General features: G+C 38.0%; 1 protein-coding gene across 1 annotated transcript in view; it reads right to left on the reverse strand.

Annotated features, from left to right (window-relative positions):
- SLC35D2 (solute carrier family 35 member D2) overlaps window positions 1-24,742 on the reverse strand; it is a 64,000-nt gene that overhangs the window by 34,284 nt on the left and 4,974 nt on the right. Inside the window, exons 2-7 of the mRNA XM_047103120.1 lie at window positions 21,953-21,986; window positions 19,864-19,950; window positions 14,580-14,647; window positions 6,245-6,316; window positions 5,281-5,349; window positions 479-581 (exon numbers count right to left, since the gene is read on the reverse strand). Coding sequence (XP_046959076.1) covers window positions 479-581; window positions 5,281-5,349; window positions 6,245-6,316; window positions 14,580-14,647; window positions 19,864-19,950; window positions 21,953-21,986 — 433 coding nt within the window. The remainder of the gene's footprint in view (window positions 1-478; window positions 582-5,280; window positions 5,350-6,244; window positions 6,317-14,579; window positions 14,648-19,863; window positions 19,951-21,952; window positions 21,987-24,742) is intronic.

The following is a 24,742-nucleotide window of genomic DNA, read 5'->3' on the forward strand; positions in this document are numbered from 1 at the left end:
AGGCAGTTCCTGCTGGGCAAGAACTTACAAATGATCCATTCCACAGATGATGAAACTGAGGTTTGGAGAAGTTTAAGGGTCCAAGTCACAACAACCAGTAAGCAGCATAACTTTTATATGTAACCCATACCTTCAGACTCTCAAACTGGAGTGGCTCTCAGAATACCCCTGACTTTGCCTTGGTCACTGATGAGGATAGCAAAAAACACCTTTTAATTTTAATCTGCCTCTCAAAATAATCTCTTTATATATTCTGACTTTGCATCTAAAATAGTGTCTTATTTTCAACCAAAACTTTGTAAGGTAAGGGATAACAAGAACCCATACAAACAAGATAACTGAAAAGAAATTAGTGACTTATAAAGCATATCATGTAAATTAAATTATGTGCCAACTTTACAAATCCATTTTGTTTTTTCATGTAATTTCAGGGGCCAGAGGACAAAGCCTAAAAATCAAAGGAGTGAAGATCTGGTACCTTTGGGTCCATTTTCTGTTTGGTATAAACTCCATTTGCTGCTGTGAAGATATCATTCAGGAATACAAAAATATAGCCTTCCAAGTTAAAGGCAAGGTCAGAACTGGGAGGGAGAACACAAAAGGATGATTATTCAGAAACTCACAACTTGGCCTTCAAGCCTGCCTGTTTTATCTTGCCCTAATCAAATCCACTTGTGATGCTAGTAACCACTTTCTTTTCCTCTGGCATATTTCCCCCCTCTGTGGTTAATTCCTCTGCTTTGCCTCCAGACAAAACAAAACCAGGCCATCAGGTGGCTTCAATTTAATCATGAATGGCTTAAAACCAGAGCAACATTAACCACCTTCCTTTAACTGCAAAGCCCTTTCTTTCGCCAACTGATCAAATGGCGTAATAATCGGTGAGCTCTGCTTTTCTGAGGGGAATGATTTGTCCAACCCACCCAGTGGCTTTGCTTATTGTAATAAACAGGGCCATCTCCAGGGGAGATGCCCTGTGGGGACAGCTGGGCAGTGACTGGGGCAAGAGAGGTCGAAAGAGGAACTGACACCTCCATCTGGTGTCCCGCCGGTCACATCATCCACCAGCACGCCCCCACCCTGTTTGTCAAAAAGGCAAGGCATCGATCCATTCCTTCTCTGCAATTCCTCTAAGGCTACCTTCTCCTCATTCTTTTGAACATCTTCTTTTCTACTTCCATTTTATATAAATAATACTGGTAGAAAAATGTTCGGGGGCACACGGCACAGGGAGAGAAAGAACAGCTGAGCCATGATATGAGTCACCTACTACACTTGATCCTACAGACAGTACCAGACCCATGTCATAATTCATAAATACATATCATCAAGGAGGTTTCCTCTACCCTCTTAGGTTCAGTGACTGGAGCCTGCAAATTTAACTGACAGTAGCTTAACAAGAAAAAAGGAATACAACTTTTATAAAACATTTCACATGTATAGGAGTTCACAAAAAAGAAATGAATCTCAAATAAGTGGTTAGACTCTGGGGCTTATATATCATTTTAACAAAAAAAGACATTTGGATTCCAAGGAACAAATAAATTATGGAGAAAGGACTAGGAAATGCATGGGGGAAACCAATGGAAGATAAGCGTTACTGTAGTAAGGTTTATCTACACAGACTCATCTCGGTGCAGGTCCTCTGTCTCCAGTGAGAACTGCTCTCCTACTCCTGGTGCAGGAGAAGGGGGGCACATTCACAAAGGGAAATTTATGGTCTGCTTTTAGGCAGGAAAGGGGAAGATCGAGAACTCTTCCTACATCTGTTGGTTCTCAATTGCCTTCAGCTCAAAATAATGTTTGTGCCCAAGTGGCATATTTTAGAATGGCATATCCTGATCTCCTGCAACATAAAAATTTGTTTTAAAGAAAGATCATTTCTAACCAAAGAAAAAGAAATAGAGAGGCAAAAGTTGTGCCAAAATCTGAATGCAAACTAAACCAGATTTGCTTGAGGCTTCTGCTGGCATTATTAACTACAAATATATTTGTGAGAATGTAAATTAACTTTAGATCATCATAAATCAGAATTCTCTGGCTCACACAAAAAATAAAATCTCTTAAAATAAGGGTCTTCCAAATCTCATGCCTACCCACATTTGGCTCCATGTTAAGAAGCGTCTGCTGTTCCACAAAATGGCAAAGAATCCAATGGATAAAAGAGCCAGGTTTCTAGGAGAGTGGAAAGGTGTTGCTCACTTCCTAGGAGAGCCCGAGGGAAATTCCCAGAGTTCTCAGATCTGCTCCGGGGGCCTCAAGTTTCCTAGCACCACTTGTTTAGGCCACTGGTAAAAGCACAGAAATTTGAAAAGAATTCATTTGCTTTAATAAATGAGAGCAAATTCATGGTTAACCCTTTAGTTGTCATTTACGGCTGTTTACAGACATGATATTTTAACTTTATCTGGCCATGTAACTTGCTTCAGCAAACAAAATGTAAGAGGAAGTAATGCATGGCATTTCCAGGAAAAAGCTTGAAGAGCTGGGGCACGATTCCCCACATGCCCTTTTCCCTCCCTTTGAGGCAGGGGTTCCATCAGCTTGGGTCCCTGAGTAGCTACAATGAGCTGAGCACCCGCAGAGCGCAGAGCGTTAACTAATGTTGGTCTGAGTAAGTAGTGTGAGCAGAATATATTTGGTATATTAATGTGGGAGCTGTTTGTTACAGCAGCATAAACTGGCTCATCTGAGTAAATCAGCTCTACAGTTATTTGCATTTAGACGAGGTGATTTGAATGAGCAGAGAGAAGGTTGGGGGTCACAGCTAGCCTGCAGCTAAGAACTGTGCTTGTCACCCACCTAGATAGTATCCATTCTGTGGGTGCTGAGGATGGGAAAGGTTGAGAAGTACTGTTCCAAGCTGGCTCTTGGGGGAAAGTTAGATGTTTTGGGAACACTACCCTTTGAGCTCATTAGAATATCACATGTGCTAATTATGAGCTGAATTTCTATTCACTGGGTCTGGAAATATGCCTCCGTATACACAGCATCTGGAGTCAGACGCGCTACCGTTGCGCCACGAGGTCCCTTGTATACACAGCATCTGAAGCACCATTCCTCACGAAAGCCTTACAGACATTTTTATAAACCATTTTTGTAAAAGTATACAATTGACTCTGAGCAGTTTCCAAATCAAGCTCTAAGAAACTTACAAAAAAGAGGCTGCCCAGGGGACACCTCAAAGCGCTATGGGAGGAGGCCACTTTCAACAGAGCACCTCCCTCTTTTAGCTACTTTGCTCCTATGATTATCTTGGAACAAAATCTTCACGACTACAACAGGCTCTAAGTGCTGCTGTTTCAAGTCCACATACCAGAGACCTAAAACAGTGCTGAAAGTAGAGGCCAGCTTGCAGAGGGGCTGAATTCAGCCACAGATAGGACTGGGGACAGGGATGTTACAGATGAAAATGTAAATAATAAACTTTGGTTAGGCAAGGGACTAACCACATTTATAATAATAAAAAAACAAAACAAATAAATTGCTAATATCTGTCACCATCTGGCATGATATATTTTCTAATCTGTTTCTTTTACTTATTGTCTGTCTCCACCAACTAGAATGGAAGCTCCGTGCAGGCAAGGTTTCTTGTCTGTTTTGTTAACAGCTGGACTCCCCAGCACCTAGAATGATGCCTGGTGTATAGTACACACTCAACATGTATTTGGTGAACTTGGCCACATGCTAGAGTAAACCCCAGTTTTCTATCTCATTTCATTCTCACAAAGACACTAGTAGGTGGGTCTGTTCTAACCTCCATTGCATAGTCGAAATAACTGGGGTGCGGGCAGGCTAAATCACTTGTCCTGGTTGTACAGCTAGTAAGCAAGGAGACTAGAATAAGAGAATATCCATGCCCTTATTTAATTTGCAATTAATGATCCAGAACTCTTCTTTCTCAATCAGTTAAGGAAACTAATTTAACTGAAATTCATCCACTCTGCATTCTTCCCTTCACTCAGGTAGGGTTTTTTTTTTTTCTATTCTTTACTGTACACATGAGTAAAACTGAGGCACAGAGAGGCTGAGAAACGGCTGACAAGGGGCTGGGCTAAGTTTTGGACCCAGGGAATATAACTGTACATATGCTTTAAGCACCAGGCTATAAAAGCCAGGAGTCTAGGGCACCTGGGTGGCTCAGTCAGTTAAGCATCTGACTTCGGCTCAGGTCACGATCTCACAGTGAGTTCGAGCCCTGCGTCGGGCTTCGTGCTGACAGCTCAGAGCCTGCAGCCTGCTTCAGATTCCGTGTCCCCCTTTCTCTCAGCCCCTCCCCTGCTTGCACTCTGTCTCTCTCTGTCTCTCAAAAATAAATAAACATTAAAAAAAAAAATCTATTTAAAAGCCAGGAGTCTGAGTGTCTGCTTTCAAATGCAAACTTGGAGTCCGAATTCCTGGTCTTACATATTAACAAATATGATACTATAATTGACCCTGAACAACACAGGTTTGAACTGTGCTGGTCCATTTATCCATGGATTTTTTTTTTCAATAAACACAGTACAATATTGTATTTGTATTTTGTATTTGTATTTGTAAATGTAAATGTATTTTCTCTTCCTTATGATTTTCTTAACATTTTTCTTTAGTTTGCTTTACTTTAGGAATACGGTATATGATACATATAACATACAAAATATGTGTTAATTGACTATGTTATCAGTAAGACTTCCAGTCAACAATAGGCTATTAGTAGTGAAGTTTTTAGGGAGTTGAAAGCTATACTTGGATTTTCCACGGAGGGAAGGGGAGTGGGAGGGAGTGCAGTTGGCACCCTTAATCCCTGTGTTGTTCAAGGGTCAACTTAGTCATGCACTGGTATTGGCTCCTGTCCCAGATATACAAATACATTTAATTAGAGTACCCCACCTGGGAAACAGACTGCTAAGGCATCACAGGTGATAAAACAAATCAGCATACAAGGGCTTTATAAAGCTGTTATTCTTGACCAAATGCCCAAGAACTTTTCAAGTAAATTTTTTGTACTGAAGACAAACATTCAGTAATAAAAGCAAGTAGTTTACTCCTTTTTATGAAAAAAAGCTGTATTCATATCTTCTAATGTTCCCTTTATACATTCTCAGAAATGTTCCAGCCAAGTTAGAACCCAGTCTGATTTTCACAGGAACACATGGGGAACCCACTAACATCAACAGACTTGTCTCCTGGCTGCTCAATTCAACTGCAGCCAGATGGAAAATGGAAAATGAGGGCGGGGTGGGGCCTATTGTCAAAGGCACAAAGAAGTTACTGAACAGAAGCAGTCCAGAGTCTTACCCAGCTGCTATGAAAGCACCAAGTATGATGGTAAAAACACTGACGATGATGTTCAAGGAATAGTGTTTCCTGGGATAAATAGATGGAAAGATGATAGAGAAGGAAAGAAAAAGGAAAAAATATAGATTATAATTCTTAAACTGAAAATACACATTGCTCACAGTTTTATAGCTAAAATCTAACGGACATAGCTTTACAGAGAGAAAGCACTGTAAGTATCTGTAAGAGGATTAATAAATCAGACCAAATGTCTTTTTTAAACAGTTGTCTAATTTAATTATAAGTGTATTTCTCTGTTCTCATTAGAAAGATGCTGTGACAGAATGCAGAAGGGCCCCTGCCGACAGTTCTAGATGGTCTTACATCAAGCATCCAAAGACTAAGATAAAATTCAACATAGGACTTAGAACATTGGGCCATCATCCAAATTCCATTGCTAAATAATCTTCCTAAGCAAAATCAGGAACCACCTTTTCTGATACTGGCCTGAGTATCTTTATGAGAAATTTTTAAACTAACATTATAAAAATTAATTTATTCCTATGTTCTCTCGTAATCACTACATCAGAATGGATTTTCATGACTTCCTGCATTCCTATTCTATATGTACACATGGAGAATTTTTCCTCTGTATTCCTGTCAGGGTATATTCCAGCTGGCTCAGGAAACATACTTACATCTGTTTGGGGATTGTTGGGGTTTTTTTTAAATAATTTTCTATTATAAACACATATTATTAGTCTACTATAAAATCAAAAGCAAAAAAAATCACTCATGTTCTTATGGAATCATGGAAACAGGAGACTGCTTTTAAATGAATAAACCATTTGTCCTTAAGTTATTGCTACTAGCAATTCAAATTGACTATTTGGAAAAACAATTAGATATTGAGAACTTGCTAAGCAAAAATAATATGGGATGAGGGGAAAGGACATGAGAGGAACAGAGGAAACACAAAAATCACCCAAGTATGATGGTTTCCAGGAGTAAAGTAAGTGGAATGGTAAATTTCCTGAGCACGGTGAACATCGGCAAACTGTCGGGAAAAGATTCAAGTATAGTAACATCAGACACCAAGTATTTTTTTCACATGCTTTACATTTTTAATTAAGCCCACTAACTTTCCAAATTAAATATAAGAAATTAACCTTAATTCTCACATATAACACCAATAAATCACATTAAATAATAGAAATGGAGATTTAGTAGTTTCATGCCACTTTTGCTTATTAGCAATTTTTTTCACTTGCTAGCAATTTTTAAAAATCATGTTATCCAACTACTGCAAACATTGTTCTAAAACTACAAAGACTATGTTAAAATACCGTATGCAGTATACACCAACACACCCTTTGGCAAATTAAGTTGGAATTATGTATCAACAGTCATTAAGTGCTAACCTTGGACCTAATGATTTCTTTTTGGGAAATTCAGCCCAAGGTAATAATACAAAAGAAAGAAAAAAACCAGGTGCGCAAATGTGTTCATTACAACAGTGTCTTTGGAGAAAACATCAGAAACAACCTAAAAGTCATACAATAAGGGGCGCCTGGGTGGCTCAGTAAGTTAAGCATCTGACTTTGGATCAGGTCATGATATTGCGTTTGTGGGTTTGAGCCCTGCAGCAGGCTCTGTGCTGACAGCTCAGAGCCTGGAGCCTGCTTTGGATTCTGTGTCTCCCTTTCTCTCTGCCCCCTCCCCTGCTCACTCTCTGTCTCTCTCTGTCTCTTAAAATATAAAATAAAACGTCAAAAAAAAGTCACACCATAAGACAGTGATAAAATATATGATAAATCTATTTGAGGGAACATTACACATTAACTCTAGAATGTAAAACTTTATACCACTATTGTAAAATAAATATTAAATAAAACAAGGAGAATACATAACTATGTAGAAGCTACAACTGTAACATGACACATTGTACATATGGGGAAACACTGAAATCAATATTTAAAATAGTATGTTAGAAGATAAAGTTATGAGTTATTTTTTCCTCAAAACTTTATGTAATGAGGCTATATTCATTGCCTTTTAAAAATACTTAAGAACTTTCAGTGGGGCCTCAAAACTAAGAGATTCCAAAACACAGCTCAATGCACACCCAAAAAAACTGACTAGGCTGGAACAGCCAACCTCCACCTGCTTCCAGATGTCACCCTGAGAAGATGGTGACCTGGAGAAAGAAAGTCAGAACCACAGCCAGGACAGCAGTGACCATCTCCTCCGGACCAGACCTGTGGAGGGGTTCCATGTGATTAATGATGCCACAACCAGAGAACAAGTACAGAAAGAATTTTCAGGAACTTTATACCCACACTTAAAGATATCTTATGAGGGGTGCCTGGGTGGCTCAGTTGGTTAAGCGGCCGACTTCGGCTCAGGTCATGATTTCATGGTCTGTGATTTTGAGCCCCGCGTCGGGCTCTGTGCTGACAGCTCAGAGCCTGGAGCCTGTTTCAGATTCTGTGCCTCCCTCTCTCTGACCCTCCCCCATTCATGCTCTGTCTCTCTCTGTCTCAAAAATAAATAAACGTTAAAAAAAAATATCTCTTATGAGACTGATTAGAACTGCCTTTTTCAAAGCAACCAAAAAGTCAATTAATTCCAAAAAGTATTTTTAATGATGCCTTTTAAAAGCAAGTAAGTTATACTTAATGATGAAAAACTGACTGTTTTCCCCTTAAGATCAGTAATAAGACCAGAATGTTTGCTCTCAACACTACATCAATTCAACATATACTTGGGATTCTAGAAGAGGCAATTAAACTGAAAAAAAAAAAAAAAAAGGATACTGTTTAGAAAGCAAGAAATAAAGTTATCCCTATTTGCAAATGACATGTAAAGAAAATCCTAAGGAATCCACTAAAGAGTTATCATAATGAATAGTTAAGTAAGAGTGCAGGAAAAAAATTGCATATACAAAAATCAATTACATTTCTATATATATTGCAATGAGCAATCCAAAAAGGAAATTAAAACAATTCCATTAATGATAGCATCAAAAGAACAAAATTCTTAGGAATAAATTTAAGAAAATAAGTGTAAGACTTGTACACTAAAAACTACAAAATATTGTTAGAGGATTAAAGAAGCGTTAAGTGGAAAGATACTCCATGTTTCTGGATCAATAGGCTTAAAATTGTTAAACTATTGGAAATACTCCCAAATAGATCTATAGTTTCAACACAATCCTATCAAAATCTCAGTTGGCTTTTTTCCCCCCAGAAATTAACAAACTGATGTTAAAACTGATATGGTGAGGCATCTGGCTGGCTCAGACAGTACAGCATGAGATTCTTGATCTCAGGGTCGTGAGTTCAAGCCCCATACTGGGTATGGAGCCTACTTAAAATAAAGATTGGGGCACCTGAGTGGCTCACTCGGTTGAGTATCTGACTCTTGTTTTCAGTTCAGGTCATGATCCCAGGGTCGTGGGATTGAGCCCCACATTGGGCTCTGAGCTGAGCATGGAGCCTACTTAAGATTCTCTCCCTGTCCCTGTCCCTGTCCCTCTCTCTCTTTCTCCCCCACCCACCCCATGCCCCTTTCCCCAGCTTGCACTTTTTCTCTATCTAAAATTTAAAAAATCTAGGGGGCGCCTGGGTGGCGCAGTCGGTTAAGCGTCCGACTTCAGCCAGGTCACGATCTCGCGCTCCGTGAGTTCGAGCCCCGCGTCAGGCTCTGGGCTGATGGCTCAGAGCCTGGAGCCTGTTTCCGATTCTGTGTCTCCCTCTCTCTCTGTCCCTCCCCCGTTCATGCTCTGTCTCTCTCTGTCCCAAAAATAAATAAATGTTGAAAAAAAAAAAATTAAAAAAAATAAAAATAAAAAAAATAAAATTTAAAAAATCTATAAAAAATAAAGATTAAAAAATCAAAATATGGTCATGCAAGAAAGCTAAACCAGAAAGCTAGAACAATCTTGAAAAAGAATAAAGTTGCTGGACCCAATGTCAAAACTTATTACAAAGGTACAGTAATTAGCACTATCTAGTTATTGATTATAGACATGTAATCAAAGGAATAGGATTAAGAATCTAGAAATAAATCCATACAATTATGGTCAATTCATTTTCAACAAGGGTTCCAAGACAATACAATGGGGAAAGGAAAGTCTTTTCAACAAATGGTGCTGGGACAACTGAATATGCATCCACATGCAAAAGAATGAATTTGAACCCCTTTCTCACACCACATACAAGAATTTATCACATAACATATCAAAGACCTAAATATGGGAGCTAAAATTATTAAAATTTTTGAAGAAAGCATAGGGATAAATCTTCATGACCTTGGATTAGGCAGTCTTCTTAGATATAATACCAAAAGTACAAGCAGCAAAAGAAAGACTTGATAAACTAGACTTCATCAAAATTTTCAACTTTTATAAATGGATAATCAGAAGGTGACATATACAAACAATAGAATATTGGGGCGCCTGGGTGGCGCAGTCGGTTAAGCGTCCGACTTCAGCCAGGTCACGATCTCACGGTCGGTGAGTTCGAGCCCCGCGTCGGGCTCTGGGCTGATGGCTCAGAGCCTGGAGCCTGTTTCCAATTCTGTGTCTCCCTCTCTCTCTGCCCCTCCCCTGTTCATGCTCTGTCTCTCTCTGTCCCAAAAATAAATAAACGTTGAAAAAAAATTAAAAAAAAAAAAAAGAATATTATTTAGCCTTAAAAAAGTAATAGGGGTGCCTGGCTGGCACAGTTGGCAGAGCATGTGACTCATGATTTTGGGGTTGTGAGTTCAAGCCCCAGGGTGGATGTAGAGGTAACTTTAAAAATAAAATCTTTTAAAAAGAGAATAAAATTCTTATACATGCTACAACATGAGTGAACCTTGAAACATTATACTAACTGAAATAAGCCGTAACTTAAAAAAAAATTGTATCATTTCACTTGTATGAAATATCTGGAGTAGGCAAGTTAATTGAGATAGAATTTAATATAAAGGTTACCTGTGGCTGGAAGCATGAGAAAATTGGCAGTTATTTTTTAATGGGTACAGAGCTTCAGTTTAAGATGATGTTAAAGTTCAAGGAATAGATACTGAAGATGGTTGCTCAATATGCGAATATACTGAATGCCAATGAACCATATACTTAAAAATGGTTAAAATGGTAAATTTTATGTTACATATATTTTACCTTAATTGTTAATTAAATTTTTAAAAACCTAAAACTTTCGTGTTTCAAAGTATACCATTAAGAGAGTAAAAACACAACCTACAAAATAAGAGAAAACTTTGCAATCTTGTGTGTTAAGTGTTAAGGGACTTGTATATAAAATATATAAAGAGGACTTACAGCTTAATAATAAAAAGATGAATAACCATATTAAAAATACACAGAAGATCTGAATAGATATTTCTCTAAAATATATCTATATCTATATAGATAGATGGCCAATAAGCACATGAAAAGATGCTCAATACCATTAGTCATCAGAGAAATGGAATCAAAACCATGAGATACTACTTCACAACTACTAGAACAGCCATAATCAGAACAACAGACAATAACAAATTTGGCAAGAATGTAGAGAAGTTGCAGCCCTCTTACATGGCTGGTGGACTGTAAACTGGTATAGCTACTTTGAGAAATAGTTTGACGTTCCACAAAATGTTAAACAGAGAACTGCCATATGACCAGCAATCCTACTCCTAGACATAAATCCAATCAATGGCAATCCCATTCTTCAATGAAGTCATCCTTGTCTCCTTTCTTTCTCCCACACATGTTATTTATCAGGAAATTGTGTTGGCTGGTCCTTCACAATATATCCAGAACCTAGATTGTGGCCTGAACATAACCTTTACCATTAAAAACAACCAGGGGAGGGGTGCCTGGGTGGCTCACATAGTTGAGCGTCCAACTTTTGATTTTTGCTCAGGTCATAATCCCAGGGTCATGGGATGGAGCCCTACATCAGGCCTGCTTAAGATTCTCTCTCTCTCCCCTGCCCCTCTCCCCTGCTCATGTGCTCTCTCTCTCCCTCCAAAATAAATAAAATAAAATAAAATAAAATAAAATAAAATAAAATAAAATAAAATAAAAACAAACAGGGGATCCTTGGAGAATGGCAGGAAAAGTTCAAGATAAGCCTGGGACATCATGTGCCAGAAAGCAAGGAACTAACCAGAGCACTGGGGACCTAGAACATAAAAGCCAACTCATAGGGGCTCCCATTGGCCTGAGATGGGATAATGTGAGCATCAAAAGAATTATTTATATAATTAACTAAAAACATCAAGTAAATGAAATAGATCAATAGAATATACTAGAGCACCCAGAAATAAACCCACACAAGTATAGTCAACTGACCTTTGACAAAGGAGCAACCATAATTTAATGGAGAATGGATGGTCTTTTCAACAAATCATGCTAAAACAACTAGACATCTACATGCAAAAAACGGAATCTAGACAGACCCTAAACCTTTCACAAATAAACTCAAAATAGACCATATGCTTAAATGTAAAATGCAACCTATCAAACTCCTGGAAGATAGCACAGGACAAAATGTAGGTGATGGGGTACAGCAATGAGTTGTTTTTTTTTATCTTTAAAGAAATTTTTTAATGTTTTATTTTATTTTTGAGAGTGGGGGGAGAGAGAGAGAGTGGGGGAGGAACAGAGACAGAGGGAGACAGAATCCCAAGCAGGCTCCAGACCACAAGCTGTCAGCACAAAGCCCAACACGGGGCTCTAACCCACGCACCATGAGATCATGACCTGAGCCAAAGTTGGACACTTAACCAACTCAGCCACCAGGCACCCCTAAGATTTTATTAAGTAATCTCTACACCCAACATGGGATTCAAACTTACAACCCCAAGATCAAAAGTCATATGCTCCACCAACTGAGCCAGCCAGACACCCCTCAACAATGAGTTTTTAAATACAACACCAAAAGCATGAACCATGAGAGAAAAAAATGATATGGAACTTCATTAAAATTTAAAACTTCTCTGAAAGACAACACTAAGAGAACAAAAAGACAAAACTACAGACTGAAAGAAAATACTTGCAAAACACAGATCTGACAAAAGACTTCTATCAAGTAAATGGAAATTCATGAGTTTATAATGATTATAGTAAAAAACAAAAACAAACAAGCAAAAACTCTCACTGGTCACCATTGAAGGTGACAGGACACTAATTTATTATACTGAACATATATAAATAAAGCTTACGTCCTGCCTTTCTTATGTGAAATGGTGAAAGTTTGTATTTATTAAAGAAGTTTACATAATACATGAAGACAGGGTGATCTGCAACTTGTAATGAAATAATGGATCTAGAAAGTCATCATCAATGAATCTAAAACCATTAGGTGAAAGACTGATGGGAGTGCCTGGGTGGCTCAGTCAGTTAGGCATCTGACTTCAGCTCAGGTCATGATCTCACGGTTTATGAATTTGAACCCCATGTCGGGCTCTGTGCTGACAGTCAGAGCCAGGAGCCGTCTTTGGATCTGTGTCTCCCTCTCTCTCTGCCCCTCCCTCACTCATTCTCATTCTGTCTCTCTCTCTCTCTCTCTCAAAAATGAATAAAACATTAAAAAAGGAAGGAGGGAAGGAAGGAAGGAAGGAAGGAAGGAAGGAAGGAAGGAAGGAAGGAAGGAGAAAAAAGAAAGAGAAAGAAAGAAAGAAAGAAAGAAAGAAAGAAAGAAAGAAAGAAAGAAAGAAAGAAAGGAAGAAAGAAAGAAAGAAAAAGACAGACTGGCTGGCTGACTGACTGACGGGGCACTTTCTAATGAAGGGACCAGACTGACCCCTTAAAATCATTAAAAGGGGAATCAATCAATGTAATATCATTATAAGTAGGTCACTTGAGGAAATCTTTATGGGTGTTAGATACTGCAGTGATAGATTTCACAGACTTATACACAGGCCAAAACTTATCATTTGTGCATTATAATTATGTACAGTTTATTTTATACCAATTATACCTCAAACAGGGGTTTTTTAAAAAAGTGGGCTAGGGGTACCTGGGTGGCTCAGTCGGTTAACAGTCCAAAGCTATGATCTCACAGTTCATGGGATCAAGCCCCATGTGCTTGGTATTCTCTCTCTCCCTCTCCCTCTGTCCCTCCTCTGCTCGTGCTCTCTCTCAAAATAAAGAAAATAAACATTTTTTTAAGAAGTGGGCTAAAACATTATGTGCCCCATGATGCAATAGAAAGAACCCAACTTCACCAATAAACTGATCTTGTCTGAAAAACTGAACCTAATATGATCAAAGCAGTAGAACCAGCTACCAGTTTACGGAAAATATGAGGCACAGCAGAACACATTACATGACACCACGTGAACAATCTCTCTTCCTCCTTACTCTCATTTTCTGGTTAACTCTCTTCTCCTAGAAACCCCACGGCACTTGAGAAGCCCTCTTCTCCAAATGCATGTAGGGAAGTGTTTAAGAACACTTGTAATAAAGATGTTTCTAACATTGCTACCTTGAGAACAGTGTTGTATCAATGAATGGAAGTTATACTCATTCTTCAATGCATGTAGAGCCTTTCAGAACATCTATAATAAGTATGCTTCTAAAATCACTTTTAAAAAAAAAAAGAAGAGGGGCACCTGGGTGGCTCAGTCGGTTAAGCGTTCAACTCCTGATCTCAGCTCAGGTCTTGAGTTCAAGCCCCTCATTGGGCTCTACACTGGGGGTGAAGCCTACTTTTAAAACAGAAGAGGATGAAGAAGGTGGGGAGGGGAGGAGGGGGAGGGAAAAGGGAGGACGGGGGAGAAAGAGGGGTGGGGGAAGGAAGAGGAAGAAGAAGGAAGCAAAGCCTTCATCTGTGAAGCGGAGACCCCCGATGCAAGGAGTGAGCAGCTGTCAGTGTTAACCGAAACCATTCCCCACAGCTGCAGGTGAACTCATTCAGAGACAAGCCAATAAGATCCATGGTAACACAGCAATAGCACCTAACTCCGGAAGCTTTAATGCAAATTTGATACAATTAAGGAAAACCGTCCCAATCCCAGAAAGAAACAAAACAACAAAAAAAAACTAAAATGTATAACTAAAACCAGTATTTCACATTTTATTTTCCACAACTACAATCTGTCCTTTCCAAATAAGAGGAAAGATGAGGGGTCTACTTTCTGTTGTCAGTTTTATATGTCCTTCTTCTGGTCTACCTTCCACCTGTCCCCTTTTTACTCTCACTATACAAATAGGGCTTTCCTCAATCTCATGTAATATTTTGAAAAAATCAAACTTGGTCTTTGTATTATACCATTAGAAACAATCGAGTGAAGAACCTCCCATCAACCATTCCCCTGCACCATACCTTAATTTACTTGTGCTTGATAATCCACTTATGTGGTTTCCAACATAGAGGAGAGGCAGAGGAAACAGCTTCCATGAAAAAAAAAAAGAATATTTGATTAGAACTCCAATAATGATTTTCCTTCATATATATAGATGGTGACACTCACTCCCCATCAGTAAGCAAATCATTTCCCTGTAACAACTGTGAATTTTCCACAATCTAAAACACACCACAGGGTGCCTGGGTGGCTTAGTCAGTTAAGCGTCTGCGTTCAGCTCAGGTCATGATCTCACAGTTCGTGAATTCGAGCCCCACGAGCCCCACATCAGGCTCTCTGCTATCCAAGCAGAGCCCGCTTCATACCCTCTGTCCCCGTCTCTTTCTGCCCCTCCCCTGCTTGCTCACACACACACACACACTCTCTCTCTCTCAAAAATAAATAAAGTAAAAACTGTAAATAAATAAAACACACCACTGGAATGTCACAAGGTTGGTGACCCTTTCAAAAAGTTGTGTCTACCACCCACATTACTTTGGAGTTACTTTATTTGTTTTCAAGGTCTAGAATGATTACATATCTACCAAGGTTAAACAACATACCAGTAGTACTTGAATTAGGTTTACTGAGCTCTGACCTCCTGAATTATTTCTTCAAGAGAAATACTGTTCAGAACATACTGAAGAAACATCAAAAGACCTACTCTTCCATAAATGAAAAAAAATATATATCCTTTCATAAGGTCACACACTGAGAACTTTTTGACTGATATACAATCCACAGCTATCAAGGGGAGTCCAACATTTTTTTCCCACTAAAAAGACATTAAGTGTGCAATTCAGATAAGACATCCTTTGAAGGATTTTGAAATACTAAGTGTCATTTACCCCCCCAAAATTAGAAAACGTTATTATCAGGAGATTTGCTCAAGAAAGAAGAAAGAAAGAGAGGGCCTCGCATCCAAGACCTTCCTCTTCATTCACAACATTCTGGTTGACAGCCTACAACTGGCTAAACAATAAAACTTCTGGGATATTACAACTTTAGAGGTTCTTAGGTATTGAAAAGAATCAGTTGCCCTCCTTTCCATGTATAATTCAAAATAAAAACAATACTGACTTCTAGTTCCTGGTAATGGTGAGCTAGATTATCTGTGTTAATCTCCCTGCTGAAAACAATTAAAAATGCTAGGTAAAATAACTTAAAACCTTTATAAAAGCATGAAATATGTGGGAGATAGTGAGTCTCCAAGCCAAAAACTAAAGCAAGAACAGAAACCCAGAAACAATGGAAGGCAGAGGGCAGCAGAACTGCATCATCTTCAAGGGTCTGTCAGATTAGAATGCTACCCCCCAACAAGAATGTCTTTTGAAAGCAAAGGAAAAATATGCAGTCTTTTTCAGACAAAAAAAAAAAACAAACAAAAAAAAAAAAACTAAGGGAATTTAAGCAGACTATTAGTAAAGGAAATTCTAAAGGAGGTAATTTAATCAGGAGGAAAGTAGAAAGTGTGGGATGCAAAAAGGAGGGAAAAGCAAAGGGAGCAGTAAATATGTGGGTAAATATAAATAAACATTGATGGGTTTGTTTGTTTTTTTAATTTTTTTTTCAACGTTTTTTATTTATTTTTGGGACAGAGAGAGACAGAGCATGAACGGGGGAGGGGGAGAGAGAGAGGGAGACACAGAATCGGAAACAGGGAGACACAGAATCGGAAACAGGCTCCAGGCTCTGAGCCATCAGCCCAGAGCCTGGCGCGGGGCTCGAACTCACGGACCGCGAGATCATGACCTGGCTGAAGTCGGACGCTTAACCGACTGCGCCACCCAGGCGCCCCTGATGGGTTTTTTTTTAAAGAAAATAAATATATATTGTGAGATTTACATAAAGTTATTCAAGTACCTGTTGAAAACAGCACATTAAATTGGGAGGAGGGGTAAATGTGTAAAAGTCCTTACACTGTTGAAGGGGAAGATACACTTATTTTTTTTTAAGTTTATTTCTTTCTTGTGAGAGAAAGAGAGAGAGCATGAGCAAGGGAGGGGCAGAGAGAAAGGGAGACAGAGAATCCCAAGCAGGCTTCGTGCTGTCAGGAAAGAGCCCAAAGTGGGCTCAATTTCACAAACCATGAGATCATGACCTGAGCTGAAATCAAGATTTGGACGCTTACTGACTGAGCCACCCAGGAGCATGAGGGGGAAGATACACTTATTAATTAACTTTACAATTTGATAAGTTAGGTATGCCTGCTGTAGTTTCCAGGTACACTAAAAGAACTGAAACAGAAGTCCACCTCATATATAGTTGATCCTTGGACAATGTGAAGCTTAGGGATGCCAACACCCTACACAGTCAAAAATCCATGTATAGCTTTTGATTTCCCCAAAACCTAACTGCTAATAGCCTACTGTTGACTGGCAGTCTTAGTAATAACATAAACAGGCACTCATATTTTGTATGTTACATGTGTTATATACTACATTCTTACATAAAGTAAGCTAGAGAAAAGAAAATGTTAAGATCATAAGAGAAAACACATTTACAACCCTGTACTGTATTCATCCAAAAAAAAAAAAGAAAAAGAAATCCACATATGATGAACCTATGCAGTTGAAATCCATGTTGTTTCAGGGTGAGCTGTGATTAAACACTTTACCTGGAAGATTTAACTAAAGTTTTAGGCACCTAACGATATGGCCTCAAAATAAATTAAACAAAACAAAAAACCTGACATCAATACCAAGAGAAATAGACAAATCCATAATCAGAGATGATGGCTACAATAATATTTTCTATTTCACATGCTCTTAAAATGTGACTTTACCACTTTCTTCCATCCAGAGGTATGATCTAGGTCCCTTCCTCTTAAAACTGCATGGGATTGTTTCAATTAATAATGTACAGATGAAATGCTACTATGTGACCTTTGAGGCTAGGTCATAAAAAGCAAGGCAGTTTTGCCCTGCTTGCTGGAACACTCACCCTTGAAGAATTCAGCACCATGTGACCACTTTGACTCCCCTGAGCCTGCCATTTTGTAAGGAAGCCCAAGTGAGCCTATAGGAGTGACCACACAGAGAGGCCTAAGATTATAGGAAGAGAGGTTTGTGACCAGCTCCCAGCTGCACTAACCAGAAACCCCATCGTTGTTTCCACTCTGCTACTGTCTGTCCAAAACTATATGGAAGCCTTAAGCCAGAACTACCCAGTTGACACTGTCCTGAATTCCTGAACCACAGTTACTGTGAGAAATAACACAATGATTATTGTTTTGAGTCACAAGTTATGCAGCAAATGACAACTGGAATAGGCATATAAGGTATCTACAAAAAGCCTACAACAAACAACACACTAAACAGTGAAATGCTAAAAGCTTGCCCTTGGAGATCAGCCAGTATTACCACTTATACCAAATTGTACTGAGGGTCCTATACGATACAGTAACAGAAGTAAAAGAATAAAAGTTAGAATGTTGGAAAGAATGAAGCAAAACTGTCATTTGTTGTAGATGACCTGATCGTGAATGTAGAAAAATCTAAAGGAAACCACAAATAAATTATGATTAATATTCTATAATTTTTCAAATATAAAAACAGTATATAAATGCAATATAAAAACATATCCATCTAATTTTCCAAATTATATATACATATATAAATATAGTCATTTATAATATATAAATGAGTAAACATCAAATATATATAAAAAGTATATTATTAAATATATATAAATAAGTAAAGATTAAATTATTAAATATCTATTTATACATAAATATATAAATAAGTAAACATTAAATATATATATACATTTTGAGAGTGAGCAGGGAGGGTGAGAGAGAGAGAGAGAGAGAGAGAGAGAGAGAGAGAGAGAGAATCCCAAGCAGGCTCCATGCCCAACATGGAGCCCCCACATGGGGCTTGATCTCATGAACCATGAGATCACGACCTGAGCCGAAATCAAGAGCTGGACACTTAACTGACTGAGCCACCCAGGTGCCCCCCAAATAATATATTTTTTAAAGATATATGCAATAGCAAAAACTCAAAAAAAATGTTCACAACAGTATTCTCTTTACAGAACACTCAAGAATAGTACGAGTTCAGCAAAACATAATTCAGGGACACATATTAGAATAATTACAAAGAAAGTAAGAAAATTATTACGAAAGTCAAAATAGTGGGTAAGGAGGATTCTGTGATCCCATCTCATGATCTAGGTAATGATTACACGCGTTATTAGTCATTCAAGTATACGTTCATGTATGATGCCTTTTCCCTACATATAGATCATATTTCACAGTGCTTAAAGTGTTTTAAAACTATAGCATATCATAAACTAAGTGTAAGCAAGGCCAACGATATTCTGATTGTTCCTATGATGATTGGGTTAATAGCCTTCGTTATACTTCAATATTTTGTTTTTCTCTTTTTGTGGATGTCCCTGATGCTTAGTCAGACTGATGATTAATCTAGTGACAGATGCCAGCATCTTTCCAGGGCTTAGAGACATGGTAGTGAACAAGCCAGGAGAGGTTCTCACTCTCAAGGAACTGACAGCCTGATTTAACTTCCCTAAATCCAAAAATGTCATCAAAATACAGTTAATACTACCTGTTGTATAGGACTGCTCTAAGAATTAAATGGTTGACTTAAAGCAACTGTTTATTGAGCCAGCAACTGTTTAAAAAAGGTAGTTCTGTTCCTCATTCCCAGGAAGGTAAGGCAGGTTTTATGTTTCTAGTTCCACCACAGAAAAACCCATGTATTTCTATGTGCATCAAATTATATTCTTCATTCTACTCACAGCTTTTATCAATCCAGGCAAAAAATGAAAACTTAAAATAGGATCAGAAAAGTAGGGCCTATGAGCCAAATCTGGCCCATCTTTTGTCTATGTAAATAAAGTTTCATTAGAAGACGATGACAGCAATTTATTTATCTATCATGGTACAGTGGCAGAGCTGAATAATTGCAACAGAGATGGTCTGGCCCACAAAGCCTAAATATTTACTATCTGCTTTTTTACCAAAAAAGCCTACCAAATCCTAATGCTATAGGGCTTTGCCAATTCAGAAGACACATAGTATTATTTAGTGTCAGTTGCTAAGCACACACTTTGACTATTATTACATTATGTTAATGAACAACTGAATGAATGATATAAAATCTCTGTTAAGAAGTTTCTACCCAGTGTAAGCAGGAAGCACAGTGTGTATGGAAACCGACATGCATTCCAAGATCAATTTGTAATTCTATAGTATTTTCATATCTTTCACCATAGTTATTTGTACTCGTCATCACATACCTTCACGGGAATTTTCTTGTCAAAATCAGGGAAGTGAATTATTTTATTTAGTTTGGACACATACAGTATCATTATGGTAGCTGCCATCTAAAAAAAAGGGAAGGAGAAACTTCAGCAAAATATCTGGAAAGACTGAGGTACAAAGACACCTTCAGAAGAAAATACATTCATCAAAAAGAATACATTATCCAAAAAAAATCCATTTTCTAGGTTCCAAAAAATAACTATTTCTTAGAATATCAAAATTGTTTTTCTTGCCAATGTATGAATTCTATCAGAACTATAGGCAAAAAGTGTTAAGATCAAATAGACTCACACACATATATGCATATTATCTCAAGGGGTTCAGAGAAAGAAATGGTGTCCCCAAAACTGGCCAGAGTAACCACAGTTGGTGAGGCCAGTCCTTGATCCTGGACCATACTTCCCATGTACTGAACATATGGACACCTTTCCACATAAAGTGAGTCTAGGGGTACTGCAAGGGGGCAAACTCCACACTAACACACTTTTTGTAAAGTCTCATATTCCTATAACACAGAAGACAAATTAAGAGAAAAACAATTTTAAAAGGGATCTACTTTTCTCTTCAATCTTAGCCGGTACTGCAAAAATGTCTCATTCAAATCCTACTCATCTAGAGTACAAGTATATTAGAAATACTCCAGATTATTATGAAATAAAAAATTTTAATATCATCTTCCTATGCAAATTTTAGAACTTGCTCAATTGTTTCCATATTATTATGAAAAAATTTAAGACATCCTTCAACATGATTATCCCTAAACCCTGAGCCTAATGAGTTTACAAATGTAATACTTATGATAGATCGTAACATAAGGCCATCTTGAATTATAATTATAGTTTGTATTTATAACTGACCTTATAATTCTTACAGAAATATACTAACATTTATTTAAAATATTCTGTAACTCAGACTTTTAAACGAGGTCTGCTGCCCTCTTCCCCCACAAATTGTGTATCAGAAAGGCTTTATTTTGAGCACAAGCCAGTGAATTTTTATTTGCCTTGGGGATTACTAAGGGCACATTATCACATATTCACTGATCTTTTAGAGTACTTTTTTCTACATTTTTCACACTGAAACATTAAGATGATGTACTTTTGGCATTAAGGAAATATATTATTATATTTTTTATTCCTAAAATGATATTGCAAAGAGTACCTTATCAGCAAAACATTTAACCAGAATAATGTTTAATCATATAAATGACATCCTTCTCAAGATTCACAATTAAAAATTTAATTAACAGACACAATTTTCACAATTTTATGTTTTTCTCCCTATAAATTAAAGCAAAACCAACCAAACAAAAAAAAAAAAGGTGCCTTTGGTGCCTGTTACCACTTGCCTACTGGAAATCACCAGCATATGATCAAGATAGTAAACAAGCCACAAATAAATATTAATGGGAAATTTCAGAAGCAGCTAAATGGGGTTAGTCTGAAAGCTTATCCAATCTTGTCTTTATACTTGAGAACAAAAATCACAAACTGAAGGAAACAAAATGCAAACATGTTTAGTTAGGCCCACAGAGTTTTGTAAAAATCTGAATGTGTTGCTAGCATTTACAAATTTGATGTAAAAATTCAAAATCCCTGCTACTCTTGGAAAACGTCCAGAGGTGTTAAAATAAGGGCATAGTGAACCCAATCTCATCTCCTGAGTCCTCTCCTCTCAGCACAGTGGCTTAAACTGAGTCCCAAATGCACACTTCAACTTTGGCAACTATATCCTTGTCCCACTCCAGCCTCCAATTGATTCATTTGTTCCCCACCAGGCCTTGAGGCTTTCAGTCTTCTGGCCCTTGCTTTAAAGGGTAATTAAATTCAATTAAGAAAGCTGAAACAAGTAATTGCTTTTTCCTACAAATACAACTGTTCCTAAATTATAGAAAGACTTAAAATGTGTGTCAATATTTTATGCTCTTTCACCAAAAGTACCATGATCCTCTGGCCCTCTGTCAGCTGAATAAATTTGTAAACCGCAGTCTTAAACAAAAGCACTTAAAATTTCATTGTGTATAATGACAACTAATTAAGTGGTTAATTTTTCATTTTCACTTACCTGTCCAATTCCAAGAAAAATTGGTGATGGGAAACTATAAAAAACACAGAATAACAATTTTAGCAACTGATAAAAATTTGCAGTCTATAATATGTAATGGCAGGAGTTATTTAAAAATCTTAGACTTTTTTTTCATTCTTAGACCATTAAAACTTAACATAAAATTCATTGACTTTTCATTTGTTCATTTCTTTTCATTTTTAAACTGATTGTTGCAGGGGCGCCTAGGTGGCGCAGTTGGTTAAGCGTCCGACTTCAGCCAGGTCACGATCTCACGGTCCGTGAGTTCGAGCCCCGCGTCGGGCTCTGGGCTGATGGCTCAGAGCCTGGAGCCTGTTTCCGATTCTGTGTCTCCCTCTCTCTCTCTGCCCCTTGCCCGTTCATGCTCTGTCTCTCTCTGTCCCAAAAATAAATAAACGTTGAAAAAAAAATTTTTAATAAACTGATTGTTGCTAAATTGGCAATTTTCTATTGCCCCTTGTCTGTCATCATATTAACAGATAACATGACTATGTATATAGAAAGCCAAAATAATCTGGGGATAAATTATTAGAATAATTTTTAGCAAGGTCACTGGCTACAAGATGAATATATGAAAAAAACATCATTTATATATCTACATGCCAGAAGAAACAAAGTGAAAATTTTAAAGAGATCATTTATAATAGCACTAAAAGCACATCAAATAATACTAACTGTATATTTTATGATATTAGGAATTACCTTTAGTTTTTTAGGTATGAAAGGTATTGGGGTGGTATTTTTTTTAAATGAAAGAGCCCTTCTTATCATTTAGAAATACATCTTGAAATGCATATGATGATATGTTTTTAATTTGCCTCAAAATAACTCGGCAGGCAGGAGGGCGCCTGGGTGGCTCAGTCCACTGAGTGTCCAACTTCGGCTCAGGTCATGATTTCGTGGCCTGTGAGTTCAAACCCCACATCAGGCTCTGTGCTGACAGCTCAGAGCCTGGAGCCTGCTTCGGATTCTGTGTCTCCCTCTCTCTCTGACCCTCCCCCGCTCATGCTCTGTCTCTCTCTCTCTCTCTGTCAAAAATAAATAAACATTAAAAAAAATTTTTTTTTAAACTCTGGGGGGAAATGGTAGGATTGAGTGCAAGGGGGGATACAAATGTAATGAGTTGTTGACACTGGGTGACGGCTACTTGGGTGATTCATTAGACAGATATATCTCATTTTATCACTCTTCACTTTATTATGCTTTGCAGATACTGCATTTCTTACAAAGTGAGGGTTTGTGGTAACCCTGCCTTGAGCAAGTTTATCGGCACCATTTTTCCAGCAGAATTTGCTCACTTTGTGTCTCTGTGTCACATTTTGATAATGCTCGTGATATTTCACACTTTTTCATTATTTTTATACTTGTGATGGTGATCTGTGACTAGTGATTATGACTCCCTGAAAACTCAGATGATGGTTAGCATTTTTTTAGCAATAAAGTATTTTTTTAATTAAGGTATGTACATTGTTTTTCAGACATAATGCTATTGCACACTTAACAGACTACAGTATAGTATAAACATAACTTTTATATGCCCTGGAAAACCACAAAATTCAATTGACTCACTTTACTGCAATACTTACTGTATTGTGGTGGTCTAGAACCAAACCCACAACATCTCTGAAGTATGCCTATGCTATTTTTTTTTTAAATAATATATCCAGGAACAAACCTAACAAAAGATTAATTAAAGATTACAATAAATGCATTCCATTACAACTGGTGAGAGAAAAAATTCTTTAAAGGCCTGGGATATAAGAGAAGCCATTTTGGATTTCTTTCTAAGTCAGCATAACTACACGTACACTTTGTTGAAACCAAAAGCCTGATTCATGGCCCACCAAGCATACAATGTACCCCTGCTTGGTGAATGAGTAGCCTAAAAGAAGACCATGTTGTCCTTAAGATAGCAATCAATGCTCCTACTCCCTGTTCCTTGACATTAAAACTTGTGATTCTCGCCTATATGCTCATATATAATCTTCTAAGCTTTAATGAGATGTGAAAACTGTAAAAACCCTGTAAAACCTTTTCATTCTCTGGAGCTCTTTCTTCTTTGTAAAGAATATGTTTCCTGGGCAGCTGTCCTAACTTGGGCTCGAATAAAGCTCTTACTTTTAGAGACTCCAAAAGGTTTGTTCATTTTGCATCCACACAATGGAAGAGAACAGAGATGAGGACAGATACACACATACATGACACAGATGACAGTGCACAGCAGTGAGGGAAAGATGGTCTTTCAACAAACGGCACTGGGTAAGTTAGATGATACACTTCACACCACATTTAACAAGGCAGCACATCACCTCACCCTGCTCACTACCCAAACGTGCACTGGCTCCCAGTCATTCTCTCAGAGACTCTCACCCCTAGCTCAGCCCTCAATCTGCATGTCAGAGGAAAACACACCTATTTCAGATAGGGCAAGAAGAGAGTAAAGAGCTGACTCACCTTATCAAAGAAAACAGAATGAATGTCTGGACAGTAACACCATGAGAATGAAATCCATTCTAGTGGATGGATACCAGTTGTGCCACCCAGATACCCCCTTCTACGCTGAGGTATTCATTCCCCAGTTGCCCAAGAACATCCTCAGCTGAAGAAAGCTACCTTGCCATGGCAAACACCCTCCCTGTGAGCACCCTGCATTCCAAGCCCCACCCTAACTCAGAATTCTGTCGAGTCCTCTCAGCTCCAGAGCCCCTGGGATCAGGCTTTTAACATTTATTCGTTTTTGAAAGACAGAATGTGGGGGTGCCTGGGTGG

This window comes from Lynx rufus, unplaced genomic scaffold (assembly GCF_022079265.1).
Source record: "Lynx rufus isolate CCGP_SWC_20201006 ecotype Redwood Valley unplaced genomic scaffold, mLynRuf1.p SCAF_10, whole genome shotgun sequence".
In the NCBI taxonomy this organism is placed as follows: Eukaryota; Metazoa; Chordata; class Mammalia; order Carnivora; family Felidae; genus Lynx; species Lynx rufus.